The sequence below is a fragment of the Cyrtonyx montezumae genome, unplaced genomic scaffold (assembly GCF_038088225.1).
Source record: "Cyrtonyx montezumae isolate F1298 unplaced genomic scaffold, pur_monq_1.0 scaffold_22, whole genome shotgun sequence".
Classification (NCBI taxonomy): domain Eukaryota; kingdom Metazoa; phylum Chordata; class Aves; order Galliformes; family Odontophoridae; genus Cyrtonyx; species Cyrtonyx montezumae.
In genome coordinates this window covers 6,455,021-6,469,020 of record NW_027071959.1, presented here as the reverse complement: position 1 = coordinate 6,469,020, position 14,000 = coordinate 6,455,021, and the positions used below count along the sequence as shown (strand labels likewise).

Genomic DNA, 14,000 nt, shown 5'->3' with positions numbered 1-14,000 from the left:
AGAATGGTGAATTGGGGGTGCATGACTCAAAGAAAGGCTGCGAGGAGGATGAGAAGAGTGGGGAGGAGGAGGAGGAGAAGGAAGGTGAAAAGGAGAATGATGTGGAGGATAAGGATGAGGATGGGGAGGATGAGGATGAAAGTGATGCTAAAGATAATGATGGTGAGGAGGATGACCATGAAGAAGGCGAGATGTGAATAACAATGCAGGCCCCCGCACCCCCCTTCCTTTGCCCTTCCCCGGGGATAACGGGGAGTTGGGGGGGAGGGGGGGGCGTGAGCTCTCAAGGTGACGTCATTCCCCCCCCTCAAGAACCGTTCCGCGCGTGCGCAAGGCGTCCACCCCACCCCCACCCCCCCAAGTCCCCCCCCCACCCCCTCCCCCCCCACGTCTCTCCCCCCGTCAACCTTTCCCCTGCGCTCGGAGGATGCGGGGCCGCAGGTGGGAGAGAGGCCGGGGGGAGACATGGGGAGGGAGACCCCCGCGGGGTGCGGGAGAGTGCGAACAAACAGGAGAGTTGGGGTGCAGCCGGGGGGGACGGGCTGAGTGCACGGTGGGGAGTGGGTACGTGAGGTGAGGGGGCTGCAAAGGGCGTTGCATGCATGCGGGGTGCGGGGGAGGCGGAAGATTTTGGAGGTACAGCGCGGTGTCCTGCGGGGCTCTGGAGGAACATCATTGCGCAGTAGCAGGACATCGGGTGAGGGTGGCCCTGAGGGGTGCGGGTGCATTGGGCGCTGCGTACGGGTCGTAGGGGAGGGATTTTGGGGGTGCTCGGTTGCGGGGTGGGGGGGGGACAGCAGGGTGCTGCCTGACCCCGGCGCTGCTCGATGCGCTTCAGCGGCCGTGCGGAGGTGATGCGTTGTGGGGCGCGCAGGCGCTGCGCTACGGAGTGGGGGAGGGCGATGTGGGGCTGGAGGGGAGTTTTGGGGTGCGTCGGGGGGGGGAGGGGGCATGCACTGAGCTGCACGTACGGGGAATGCTGGTAGGGGCATGCGCAGTGCACTCATGCGGGTGTGTGTAGTGGGAAGATTTGGGGAGCACAAAGGGAACGTGTTAATAGTGCAGGTGTGCACAAAGCTAGTGCATAATGGTACGCATGTGCACAGTGTGCATCTGTAGTGTGCATGTGTATGCAGCTTATTTTTGTGCTGCCGTGCCACCCCAGCACATTCAGCTCCTGAGCATGCAGACTGCACTGTGCATGCGTGCATATTCACGTGCATGTGTTGTGTGCAAACATGTGTCCTGCACTTGTGCACCACTGTATCTATAAGGCTGCATATGTGCAGAGCTGCAGGCCAGGCAGGCAGGCACAGAATACACCTGCACCCAGTAACACCTGCATGTGTGTACCCCTTTTACATGTGCAGACATGCACCCTTGCATGAATGTGCCTCTGTGCAGACATGCACACCCTCCACATTCTGCACAGGATTGCATGGTGGGGTGAACACGTCTAGGATGCTGCTGAGGTGCTACCAGAGGTTTACTAAAATGCTGTCAAGATAGAATGCCTGTAGTGCTGGGATGGTTTCTACTGAGATACTGTGAGCATACTGCTGGGTCAGTGCTGAGTTATTACCAGGACCTTCCTGAACTGACACTGAGAGCAGGGCATTCTGAGTACAACTGCTAACATACCACCAGGATGCTCATACTATCCTACAAAAAATGTTATTAAGATGCTTCTGATGTCATAATGTGTTAAGACTCGGGTACTCTTAAGATAGCACCAAAATCTTACTGGAGTGCACTAAGATCACTAAAAAGAGGATCAGGACATCATAAAGTACCACCAGAATAACTATTGGTGTTTTGCTAATTTACTGTGGGGGTCCTAATCAGGAGAATGCTGAAGTTCTGCCAGAGAGCTGACAAGATGTTGCTAGGATACTGCCAGAACTCTATAATAAAGTGCTGTCAGTGCATCAGTAAGACACTATGAAGATACTAATGAGATAGCTGTGGAACACTCGCATGAAGGCACTAAGATGATATCTGGATATTACACTGCACTACCAAGATACTATCAGGACACTACTAAGACACCAGCCATGTGCTGATATAACGTGGTTAGGATCCTATCAGATACTACTATGATACCTTCAGGACACTGTTAAAATATAACTAGGATACTATCAGAATGCATCTGACCTGACAGCTGCCCATGCTAGGATACTCATAGCATAACACAAAGCTGCTATCAGGAAGCTGCTGGACCCTCCAAAAGATACTGCTTAGATACTTTCACAGTATGTCTGAGGTACTACTAAGATACTACACAGCCATTATTAGGACACCGCTCAATTAGAATCAGGGTACCACCATGGTACTGTTGAGATACTGTCACAACACTTGATCTGATGCTATTGGAACAGTATTCAGTTTTTAGCAGGATGCTTCTTTGATATCAGTGGAATACTTCTGAGTTGCTACTAGGGAATGAGAAGAGGTAGTGGTAAGATGCTTCTGAGGTACTATCAAGGCAGCACTCAAAGAAGCTTTTGGGATACTGTCAGCACATTGTTGATACTGGTGTGTCAGTAGGGTGATGCAGTATGAGGCTACTACTGATCTACTAGGAGTTCAGTAAAAAATGCAGTGATACAATGCTTTAGGTGCTCTATAGGGCAGCAGTAAGATAATTTGGGGCATTTTTAACGTTTGCTACTACCAAATAGTACTGGGATAGTACTGAGAGGCAACAGCTTATTACTATAGCACTACTGAAGTTCTATGAAGACAGTTATACAAGGCTCTAGGGATACTGTTGAGTTACTACTGAGATACGACTAAGGTACTACTGGGATACTACTAACACTGGGATTACAGCCAGCAGAGAGTGGAGAGCCCTGCTGACACAGCCCGTGAGGAGCAAGCACCTCATGGGCACCTTGTCCCCACAGCTAAAGCGGTGGTGGTGGCAAGGAGGATGGAGGCACCCCTGGTAAGCCTGGAGGAGGAGTTTGAGGAGGGGCCTGGGGACAATGGAGGGGCCCCCCGGCGCACCATGGACCCAGCACTGGCTGAGCTGGAGAGCTTCTCGACTGAGATGATGAGCTTCAAGTCCATGGAAGACCTGGTGCAGGAGTTTGATGAGAAGCTCACCGTCTGCTTCCGCAACTACGATGCCACCACTGAGGGCCTGGCCCCCGTGCGAGGCCGGCTGCAGGCACAGGAGGAGGAGGAGCACCTCCAGGATGAGGAGTGAGTAAGGCCCCTTCCTGCTGGGAACCTCCTCGCACTCCCATCCCCATGTTGTGGCATGATCTTGCAGCACACTCAAGTTTTGGTGTAGTAACCTGTGAGTATGCTCCCTTAGGGCCTCGGTGCCTTCTTGTACCCCTATGAGACTTCCCCCATGTGCTGCTCAGTACCTATATCGTGGAGTAGTTGCGCATCTGCATGGAGTATCTGTGTGGGATCCTATGTGTAGGCACATCAGGGTGTCCCACATGATGTTGCAGCTGTGCCAGGCTTTGTGAGGAGAGCCAAGGGTAAGTGTAAGCTGTGAGCAGGATGTGAGTAGGGCTCAGCCTCTTCCCTGCAACTTGAAGACCGTGCACCAAAGTGGGACAGCTGGAAGCAAAGTCTGCCCAGAGCTGACCATTTGGCATCATAGTGACATCTGCATTGAAATCTAATTCTCATTAGAAACCTTTCCTTTTGTTGCAAAGTGCCATTTAGGGTTGGAATTTACTTTTTTATTTTATTTTATTTTTCAGCGGTGTTTATGTACAAACACCTTTATAATGGATATTTTTTTTTGCCCATTTAATTGGGATCATTCCCCAGGCTGCATTTCCTAATGCTGACTTTTCACCAAGCAAAGTGGTTGTTTTCAAACCATAAGCTCCAAATATCTTTTTTTTCTTTCCTCCAACTGTCTTTGTATTTTTCAATGAAAAATCAGTCGTTCTGCAGAGAAAAAAAAAATGCATTTTGGCAGAATGCCCAGGATGCTGCGCTGCCACCGGCAGCCGGCCCATGGTGCCACTTTGTGCTGTGGACTGTGTCACTTCAGGTCAGTTTGGGCAAAACAGGATTTTTTTTCTCCCACTATTCAATGAGCCCTGTGTGCAGGGATCAGGGATGGGGGAAGGTCTTAAAGGCGCCGCTTTCCTTTGTTTATAAACCAGTTATTGCCATAATTAACCTGGAAATCTCTGGCTGCATTTCTGGAAGGTACTGGTTCTTTAAGAGCAGAAGCAAATTTTGGGGATAATCATTTGCTTTTTCCTTACTTGTTACATTTTTGTTAAGAATGGGAAAATGATTTTGTTTTTTAGCATTAATTTTAAGTATTAGTTTGTGAAATATGTGAATAAGAGGAAATTAAAATCAGATGAGGGAGATGAGATGAATATCCCAAAAGAAGTGTTTTTATGGTTGGTTTGGAGCTGGGGGTGGTTAGGGAGGTGCAAGCTGTTTTGGAGCTATTTAGGTGGAATTAGGATATATGCTGATGTCCACACATTTTTTAAGTGTTCTGGGGCAGAACTGGGGGTGTTTTGGGATGTTTTGCACATCTCAGTGATGCTCGGGGTTTTCCAGGCAGTGTTTTGGAGCCTGGGGCTCCATTTTGGGATGCATTGTGTCATTTCAGCATTTTGGGGTGTTTTGGTGATCCCCATTCAACACCTATCTCCCTGCAGAGTCTGGGATGCCCTCACAGATGGCTTCGCCCCCCGGGGCTCCCCCCGGCCCTGGATGTATCCTGAGGCTGAGGCCCCTGATGGCACCAACACCCAGGTATGACTGTGACACCCTTGGCACCCCAAAGCCCTGCTGTCCCCATGTGACCCCTGTGATGATTGACAGCTGTCTGTCAACCCCAAGTCTTAGCAACCATTGGGGAGGGGCAGAGCCGGACACTTAAGATCACCCACAAATGGCATCTTTGGTTGGCTGTCCTTACACGCATCACTAAAGCAGGGGATGTCTGTATTCTAGGGAAGAGTCACTCTAGAGGGCAAGAGCTGCTTGATTTGGCAGTTTGGTCCCTGCCAGTCTGTCCCCAAGCTGGGAAAAAAACAATGTTTACTTAATTGTTGTGAGTTCATGCTATGAACCCACCATCTCCACCCATTTCCTTCCATGGCCTCACCATCAGAAATTTCCCTGTTATCTCCCTACCTGATGTCTCCATTCAGTCTCTTCTTGCAGCATCCATCAAACTTATTCCTAGCCATAATTTTCACCCAGCATCACCATTTAAAGTTTCTGTCCTACATCTCTGTATCCCAATATCTCCATCCAACATCCCCGTTCAGTGTTTGTCAAACACCTCCTAAGCCAACATCTCTCCATACAGCACTCCTATCCAGTGCCTTCCATTCCACATCTCCATCCTAAACCCCTATCCAGAGTCTGCCATCCAACATCTGCATCACAAAGCCCTATTCACTGTCTCCATCCAACGTCTCCATACAGATCTCCCATCCAGTGTCTCCTTGGCCATCCTCCTCATGCAGCATCTCCCATCCAGTGATTCCATCCAGAATCTCCCCAGTGTAAACCCCACATGCAGTGCATCCCCAGTGCTGTGGTTCTGGAAGTTCTTCCCATGAGTTATAGGGCTGTGTCTGTGCCTATGCCATGCCCATACCTGCACCAGGCAGTGTGTGTGGTGCCACTGGGGTGACCAGCTTGTGTCTCCTGCAGCTTTGTGAGAAGGAAGAGGAAGAAGATCTTGCTGAGAGAAGCGAGCATGACTCTGGCATCAATGAGGAGCCACTGCTGACAGCTGAGCAGGTACCTACACCTAAACACTTGGATGTTGCCATAACACTGGGCTCGAACTGCTCAGGACACAAAAAAGCCAAATCCTCTTGTTCTGGGACTCTAGAGCTTATATGTGGGCAGGGTTGCAGGACTCAGATGTTGGATGTGGGGTGCAGGGTGCAGATGTGGGACACTGATGCCTCACAGGTCATCGAGGAGCTGGAGGAGCTGATGCAGAGCTCGCCTGACCCTGAGGCGGATCCTGAGGGCGATGAAGATGAGGAGGAGGAAGAAGATGAGGAAGAGGATGCTGAGGCTGATGCAGAGGGTGACGGTGGTGGCCAGGGCATGGAGCCCATTGTCCTGCATGAGCTGCACACCTTCTCCCCCACCTTCAACAACAACTGCTCCCATGAAGGTACGGGCAGTAGAAGCCAGGCACGGCCCTTTCTGGGTGCAGTTCCCACCAAATTGGACACCAAGAGGTGGCTCTCTGCAAAAAATGAGCCCTCTGAGACCTTTCTTATAGCATGGCAATAGATGCTCCTGTGTTCCACCAAGCATGCAGCCCATTTTGCAAAATGTCTCCAACACTGCATTGCACTAAGTGCATGGTTGCTAACTGACTTGCTCCTTCCTCTGAAGCACCCAGAATTTTGTAGTATACACCATGTGTTCATTAAATGTGCTTTGCCTCACACTGAGTCATGCACCAGCCTTTCTCCACGTGCACCAAGGGTTTTGCTAAGCACACCATGCGTATGATCAATTGACTTGTGTGTTGTGCAGAAATGTCTCACTTGTTCTGCATGTTGCTGTTTGCATCCTGCACTTTTCTTATGGCACTCTGGACATATACGGCTGCATGCAGCAAGGCCTTCCCTGAGCTGTAATAGTTGCATTTTCCTAATTTGCTGACTTGCACCGTGCACCAGGCATTTTCCAAAATACATGAGAAATATTATGATACTTCTAATAATTGTACTAGGTTTTCCCCCAAATGCACCTTGCCTACTTTTCAATGACTTCAAAGAAGTTTTCCCTAATCTCACCAGGCATTTTGATAATTGCTTTGTATATTCCCTTAATTGTACTTAGTGCTTTTCATTTACTGCATTGTGCATACCGCTAACTGCACCAGGCACTTCCATAATTGCTCAGGGCACTTCTTTCTGACACTGGGCACTTCAGTGATTGTGCTATGGCAGTGCTGGATGCTCCAGCAACGTGCTGAGCAAATCACTAATCATGGAGCAGTAAAAACGTTTCAGTGCATGTTTCACTAATTACACTGTGCATTTTGTTAATTATCCCTAGAATTTTACTGACTGTAGCGCATGCTCAAATAATTGCATGATGCATGTCACTTACTGCCCCAGACATTACAGTAATTGTGTCATTCATGTTGATCGTTGCTCCACGTATTTCACTTATGCACTGTGCTTTTGCTGAGTGCACCAGTAGTAGCACTCACTGCATGAGGAGTGTCACTAATTGCCCCAGACGTTCCAGTAATTGCAATGTGCATGTCACTAATTTCACCAAGTGTTTAACTAATACACAGTGCCTTTCACTGACTGCATCAAAAATAGCACTCACTGCACCACTCATGTCCCTCATTACGTCACTCACTGTGCTGGACATCCCTGTAGCTGCACTGGACTTTTGCTAACTGCAGCATGCGCTGCACTGCGCACCCCAGGCATCCCACAAGTTACACTTTGCATGTAAGTCCTTTTTGTACAGTGCATGCACGCTGTGCACCCTAACAATGATGCTGGCAGCAGGGCTGGAGCAGCTGACGGCCGGGGAGCTGGCAGCAGCAGCAGGGCGTGCGGAGGCAGCGAGCCGGGCACTGTCAGCCGAGCTGGTGGCCCAGCTGGCACGACGGGATGAGCTGGCCTTCGAGAAGGAGGTGAAGACGGCCTTCATTGGGGCACTGCTGGCTGTGCAGGGGGAGCAGCGGGAGCAGCGGGAGGCCGCACGCCGCCGCCGCCGCGACCGTGGGCTCAGCCTGCAAGGAGGCCGTCCAGAGCGTGGGGGACACATGCCCAGGAAGGTGGGGATGGAGTTGGGCGACGTACAGACATGAGTCTGGAGGAGGTGGGGTGTGGGGTCCTGTGGGTGTGGGGATGGAATGGCATGGGATGGGGTGGAATGGGATAGAATGAGATGGGATACGATAGCACGGGTTCAGATGGGATGAGATGAAGGGACACGGGACTGGGTAAATGGAGGCCATTGGAGATGGACAGGACACGTAGCATGGGGTTGTGAGGACGGGATGGGGTGCAAGGGATGTGGATCAGGGAGATGGGGGGAATATCGGTGCCCAGGGCAGTGTCCTCATGCCCAGAGGTGACAGGATAATGTGTGTCCCCAGCGGTTCAGCATGGAGGGCATCTCCAGCATCCTGCACTCTGGCCTGCGTCAGACCTTTGGCCCCGCTGCGAACGAGAAGCAGGTGCCTTTTCTCCCCAACTTGCTCAAATCTGTCCCCTTTCACCTCCTGCTGTGTGTACCCCTGTGTGTGCCATTTTTGTCCTTTTTCATCTCTTCAATCCTTACTAGCTAGGAGTTTGTTTGGGCACAGCTTTTGCAGCATCCTATTAATTCAATATCCCCAAAGCATTGATAAATTAGATGCAGTTGCAGGAAAGTTGCAACTGTATTTTGCATTTCTGCTTCTGCACCAGTTTGGGGTGGTTTGCATCAGTGAGGTGTAAAAAAGAGGTAGCTTTGTGGCATGGAGGTGTTTTGGGGGCATTTTTCTGCTTTGCAGTACCTGAACACAGTGATTCCCTATGAGAAGAAGGGTTCGCCACCCTCCGTTGAGGACCTGCAGATGCTCACCAACAGTGAGTCCTTGCTTGACACATTTCCAACATGGCCAGTTTGGGGCACAGTTGTTCATTTTGTATCACTATGCCCTGAGCAGTTTGGGGTGCAGTTCCCCATTTTCCATCACTGTAGCACAGCTGATTTGCAGTGCGTCCCCCCTCTCATTTTTACAGCCCACCCCAGTGCCAATTTGGGTGGAAAACTTCCATTCTGCATCACCTGAGTGTGGCTGATGGGGGTGAAAATGCTCTATTTGGGTACTGTCAGGATGGGTTCACTGGCAGTGCTTCTGTGATGGTGTGGGGCTGTTTGGGGACAGAATGGGAGCACATGGGGATACATGGTCTGTGCTCAAGGTCCTTTTCCACTGTTCAGTCCTGTTTGCCATGAAGGAGGGGAATGAGAAGGTGCCCACGCTGCTGACGGACTACATCCTCAAAGGTACCTGCACATGCCCCATGCATCCCCTCTGCATCCTCTGTACCCGTGTGCATTCCCCGTTTATCATTGTGCATCTTTTGTGCATCTCCCTCACCCTCATGCAGCACTCATGCATGTCTCGTGCATTCTTTGTGCATCCCTTGCCCATACCTCATGCATCCTTTACATCTCCCATGCATGTTGGGTGCCTCTCCTGAGCATCCCTCCTGCATCCTTATAGCATCCTCCTGGGCCCTCATATGTCATTGTCCATTCTCCTTCATCTTCTGTGTACACATCTGTGGCCCTTCTGCATCCACTGGGAGTTGCTTTGCACCCCTAATGCCCCATTGTGCATCTTCTCTCCTTTGTGTGCCTCATACATCCTCCATGCATCACCTGCTCATCCTCCTATATCTCTTGTGTATCCCCCATACAAACTTTGTGCATCACTGCACACCTCAGGTGCATCCCCTTTGCTCCCTCTTGTGCATGCCTTGTAAATTCCTCATGCATCCCTTCCGCTTTCTTCCTGCATCTTCTGAACATCCCATTCAGCCACTATGGAACCTCATTCAAACTTACGCACCCTCAACATGAATGCTTGTACATCCTTCGTGCACATTCATGAATATTCAGGCATAGTTGTGCATACAAACCCTCAAGCATGCAAGTGCACCCCCATGCATCACTGCATACTCATGCATCACTGTGCACCCCTTCACATCCTTCTGGACCCTTCTGCAACTGTCTCTGTTATCACGCATCACTCTGCAACCCCCCCACACTCTAGTGCAGTCCTGTGCACACTTGTGCACGCTCACCTCTCTCTCTTTGCAGTGCTCTGCCCAACCTGATGCAGTGCAGCCTTGCACCTCCAAACCCCGGCACCCCCCAGAAATGGGGCCAGACACATGGAAACAGGTCACCCGCACTTCCCCACTCCCCCCCTCACCCAAATCCTTTGCACAGCTGGGAAATAAATAATTTGTTTCATTAATTAAGCAACTGCCATCCAGTGTTTTCTTCCCCAACGTGCAATGAATAGAATAATAGAATTGCTCAGATTGGAAAAGACCTTCAAGATCATCAGGTCTTACTGCAACCTAGCTATACTATGCAAAGTGCAGCAACCCACTGCTAAATCACATCCCTGAGCACCACATCCGATCGGCTTTTGATCACATTCAGGGATGGCGACTCAATCATCTCCCTGGGGAGCCTGTTCAAGTGCTTAACATCGTTTTCTGTAAAGAAGTTCTTCCTGCTCACCACACCATTCCTGATACAGGCCAGGACACCATCAGAGTTCTTGCCCACCTGGGCACACTGCTGGCTCACATTAAGCTGACTGTCCATCAGCACACCGAGGTCCCTTTCCATCAGGGGGCTTTCCAGCCACTCCTCCCCAAGACTGTAAGAGCCTGGCGTGGTTGTGACCAAATGCAGGACCTAACACTTGGCCCTACTTAAACACATACAGTTTACCTTGGATCATTGATCCAGTCTATCCAGATCCCTCTTTAGTGCCTTTCTACCCTATGGCAGATCAACACTCCCTCCCAACTTCGTGTCACCTCCAAACGTACTGAGGGCGCACTCAATCCTCTCATCAAGATCATCAACAGCCTTACCTTCATCCACTAAGCAGGTCACCTTGTCATTGACCGGTTTTGTCAAGCAGGATCTGCCATTCATGAACCCACGCTGACTGGGCCTGATCCCCTGGCTGACCTTTAACTGATCCATGATGGCTCCTGAGATTATCCATTCCATAACTTTCCCTGGCACCGATATGAGACTGATAGGTCTGCAGCTACCCAGATCATCTTTCCAGCCCTTTCTGAAGATGGGCGTCACATTTTCCAGTCTCCAGTCCACCGAGGCATCCCCGGTTAGCCAGGACTGTTGAAGGATGATGGGGAGTGGCTAGGCAACCACATCTGTTTAACTCCCTCAGCATTCTAGGGTGCAATCCATCTGGCCCCAAGGACTTGGGAGTGTCCAGCTTTCAGAGCAGGTCCAAAAACATCTCATCATGGATTGTGCTGAGAAAAAAGATGAGTTTTGCAGCCTCTGGGTAGAAAAATGTACTCTTTGTGGGTCATGATTATTTAGCATTTTGCAAAATACGCATATTGGTGTAACAAGCTGCTGGGTGCTTATTAGGCAAGGATTCCATTTTGGGAAGAATCATGCTGCTTTGGGGTGTGCCACTTATTTTGGACACTCATTCTGAGGGAAGAGACCAATTTTAGGGGACTGTTGATCATATTTGAAGAGCACTCCTCATTTTTGGGAAGCAACATTCAGTAGCACAGTGCTTATTTCAGTATCAGGGCAGCTCCCACTAAATTTGGTGTGGGTCACTCCTTTGGAGGCACGCTGCACATCTGGAGAGGCAGAGTTCATACTTGGGGAGAGTCCCTCTTTCTGAGGGAGCATAGTTCATACTGATGGAAAATCATTCAGTTTTGGAGTTCTTCGTAGAGGGGCATCACTTTTGTAAGTATGAATCCATTTGGGGTTGCATCACTCATTTGTGGATTTGAAGCAATTCACTCATGTTGTGGGAATTTGCCTATTTGTGGGTTGCCCATTTTGGGGTTATTCACCCCTTCTGGGGTTCCACTTGTTCCTTCATCCCCCTCACCTCCGCTAGGAGGAAGCGGACAATAAAATACAGCTGCAAAATCTCATCTCGTAGCACTTTATAATAAATGGACATGGATTAATACTAAATTACAATGAATCCTTTATGAAATTACAGATTACATTCACGCCAGATCGGTATTGAAAAATAGGCTCTGCTGCCAATTGCATCGCTTTGTTGCTGCAGCACATTTGGCTGTGGCTGCTGTTTCTTCCCAACTCTCCAAGAGCCAAAAGGTCAAAAATGGCAATCTGTGCAGCCGCCAAAATCCTTCCTGATTACAGAAGAACAAACCCCACACTGATGGGGATAATGGGGAAGAACTTGCAGAAGTTTTTTGTTGTTGTTTTTTTTTTTTTTTACCCCCATGGAACTGAGAAGACATCCTGTGCTACCTGGGGTGCTTTTATTTTCACATTTTAAGGCAAAATTTTGCCTTTTTGCTATCACTCAAAGCCCCCAAAGAACAGTGTTTTGGCAGAGCTGCCCCCTGACAGCTTGCTCGTGAACTTGGGGGTGAGAAACATGTTTTCTTGCACAGGTGGATGACACCAGGGAGATACCATCTTTTTGAGTTTCCTTCCTCCTGGGTGAATCACTATTCAATTTTGGGTGAAAGGTTGCTTTCTTTTTTTAAACTATTTTATTCCTATTTGGTACCAAAACACTCTGGAAAGGTTTCTCTCAGCCTTGCATCCAGCCCAACTTTGCATCCAGTCTCAGCCCTGAAGGACAAAGCTGAGGTTTTTTTCCCCATATCTGATGGGTTTTTAGCACATAAATTAAAGAGTCTGGGGAGCTTTCTCCCTTTTTCCTGAAAGGAACATGTGGAGTCACCAAATGGCCACAGCACTGGGGCCAAAACAGGGAGATACGAGCAATCCTGTGGGTCAAGAGCATGAAACTTTCCTCCAATCTGATACAAAGCAGAATTGGCAACTTCACAATTTTTTTCCACATGCCAGTATTTATGTGAACAATCTTTTCAGGGGAAGCCTCCCACAAAAATACATCAATCCTGTTTTTGTTGGGTTTCTCGCACCAAGAAATCCAAGAGGATGCAACAGCCTATGGTGGCATCCAAGCACAGTGGGGAAAATGCTTCCCCTATAAATGCTTTCCTTACCAAAAATGAAGGGAAAAGGGAGAAAACAAGGATAAAACCTGAAAGAAAACCTCAAAAAAATCCGGCCACAATATGTGCCTTGTAAACACATGTCCTTCAATGCCATGTGCTGATGTGGTGGCCCCAGTGCTCCTAAAGGTCAGATGGGGCGTCTTTCAGTGCTGCCACAGTTAGCTTTTTTCTCACCAGTTTGTTGTTGTTCTTACTGTTTTTTGCCATTTTGGGAAAGGTTGTTTCTGTTGCCATCCATGATATAAGGAGCACGCAGGGTGAGCTACTCCAGTGAGTCACTGTGGTCCAAGCCAAGGTTGGTGCCAGGGGCAGCTGGGAGACCACCAGGCTCTTCCTCCAACTCCTCCTCCTCCTCTTCCTCCTCCTCCATCTCATCCTCATCCTCCTCATCCTCATCCTCCTCGGTACCATCTAGGGAGTCCTCGTGAGCTGCTAGCATGGCCTGCTGCATGGCCATGGTGGCCGTGGCTGATGAGAGGGGCTGCAGGTTGTCCATGGCAAGGGAGCCTGAAATTAAACAGATATAGATAAGGACTCTCTGGCTAATATAAAAAAAAAAGGACAAAAAAATGCACAAACTTAACACAAATGGACAGCTGTATATACAGAATACTTCGAGCAGGTCCCACCTGCCCCAGCCACCCCAAGGTCTAAATCTTACTTTTTAACAGCTGTATCTTTAGTAAATAACAAGAAGCACTAATTTTTCAGGAAAAAGTTGTCCCAAATGGTTTGTCAGAGCTTCTCTTCATCTTCTTTCCTCATCTCTTTTTTTGTTCACAGAAACACAGAATTACTACAGAATCATTGAATAGCTTGGATTGGAAGGGACCTTAAAGACTATCCAGTTCCAACCACTGGTGTGCTGACACCTCCCAGTAGATCATGTTGCCCAAAGCCCCATCCAGCCTGGCCTTGAGCACTGCCAGGGATTGGGCACCCACAGCTTCCCAGACAACATTCCTTTCACTTTCTCCCTCCATCTTCTCTTTCTCTCCCCTCCCCTCTCTCTGCTTCAGTCTCCTCTCTACTTTCCCCTTCCCAAATACCTCAGCAAGAAAATCATCCCCATGTCAATGAGATGGTGGTGCCTGCCACAAGGGAACCATGACACCGCCATACACGTGACCCCATTGCCTTGTGATGACCAACTGGATGGCCTGCTGTGCATGAGCAACTTCTTGAACATGTTTTTCCTTTTATCTTTAAATATCAACATCATAC

General features: G+C 49.3%; 2 protein-coding genes across 4 annotated transcripts in view; one reads left to right on the top strand and one right to left on the bottom strand.

The window, feature by feature from the left end:
• The first annotated feature begins 382 nt into the window (after nucleotides 1–382).
• On the top strand, nucleotides 383–9,989 carry FEZ1 (fasciculation and elongation protein zeta 1). The gene is made up of 10 exons (XM_065738594.1): nucleotides 383–441; nucleotides 2,907–3,207; nucleotides 4,656–4,752; nucleotides 5,665–5,754; nucleotides 5,932–6,142; nucleotides 7,512–7,783; nucleotides 8,108–8,188; nucleotides 8,507–8,582; nucleotides 8,941–9,006; nucleotides 9,826–9,989. Exons 2-10 carry the CDS (start codon nucleotides 2,933–2,935, stop codon nucleotides 9,840–9,842), a joined length of 1,185 nt encoding a protein of 394 aa, XP_065594666.1. The 5' UTR covers nucleotides 383–441; nucleotides 2,907–2,932; the 3' UTR covers nucleotides 9,843–9,989.
• Nucleotides 9,990–11,681: 1,692 nt separating this feature from the next.
• Nucleotides 11,682–14,000, bottom strand: part of PKNOX2 (PBX/knotted 1 homeobox 2) — a 28,149-nt gene continuing 25,830 nt past the window's right edge. For all 3 annotated transcript variants that reach the window (XM_065738618.1, XM_065738617.1, XM_065738616.1), the window contains one exon: nucleotides 11,682–13,283. In XM_065738618.1, coding sequence (XP_065594690.1) covers nucleotides 13,039–13,283 — 245 coding nt within the window. In that variant the 3' untranslated portion in view covers nucleotides 11,682–13,038. The remainder of the gene's footprint in view (nucleotides 13,284–14,000) is intronic.

Excerpts from the sequence above, each read along its gene's own strand:
- FEZ1 (XM_065738594.1), top strand. The coding sequence starts at position 2,933 with ATGGAGGCACCCCTGGTAAGCCTGGAGGAGGAGTTTGAGGAGGGGCCT. Across the intron at positions 3,208-4,655 it reads GAGCACCTCCAGGATGAGGA|AGTCTGGGATGCCCTCACAG; the intron begins GTGAGTAAGGCC and ends ATCTCCCTGCAG. Across the intron at positions 8,583-8,940 it reads CCTGCAGATGCTCACCAACA|TCCTGTTTGCCATGAAGGAG; the intron begins GTGAGTCCTTGC and ends TCCACTGTTCAG.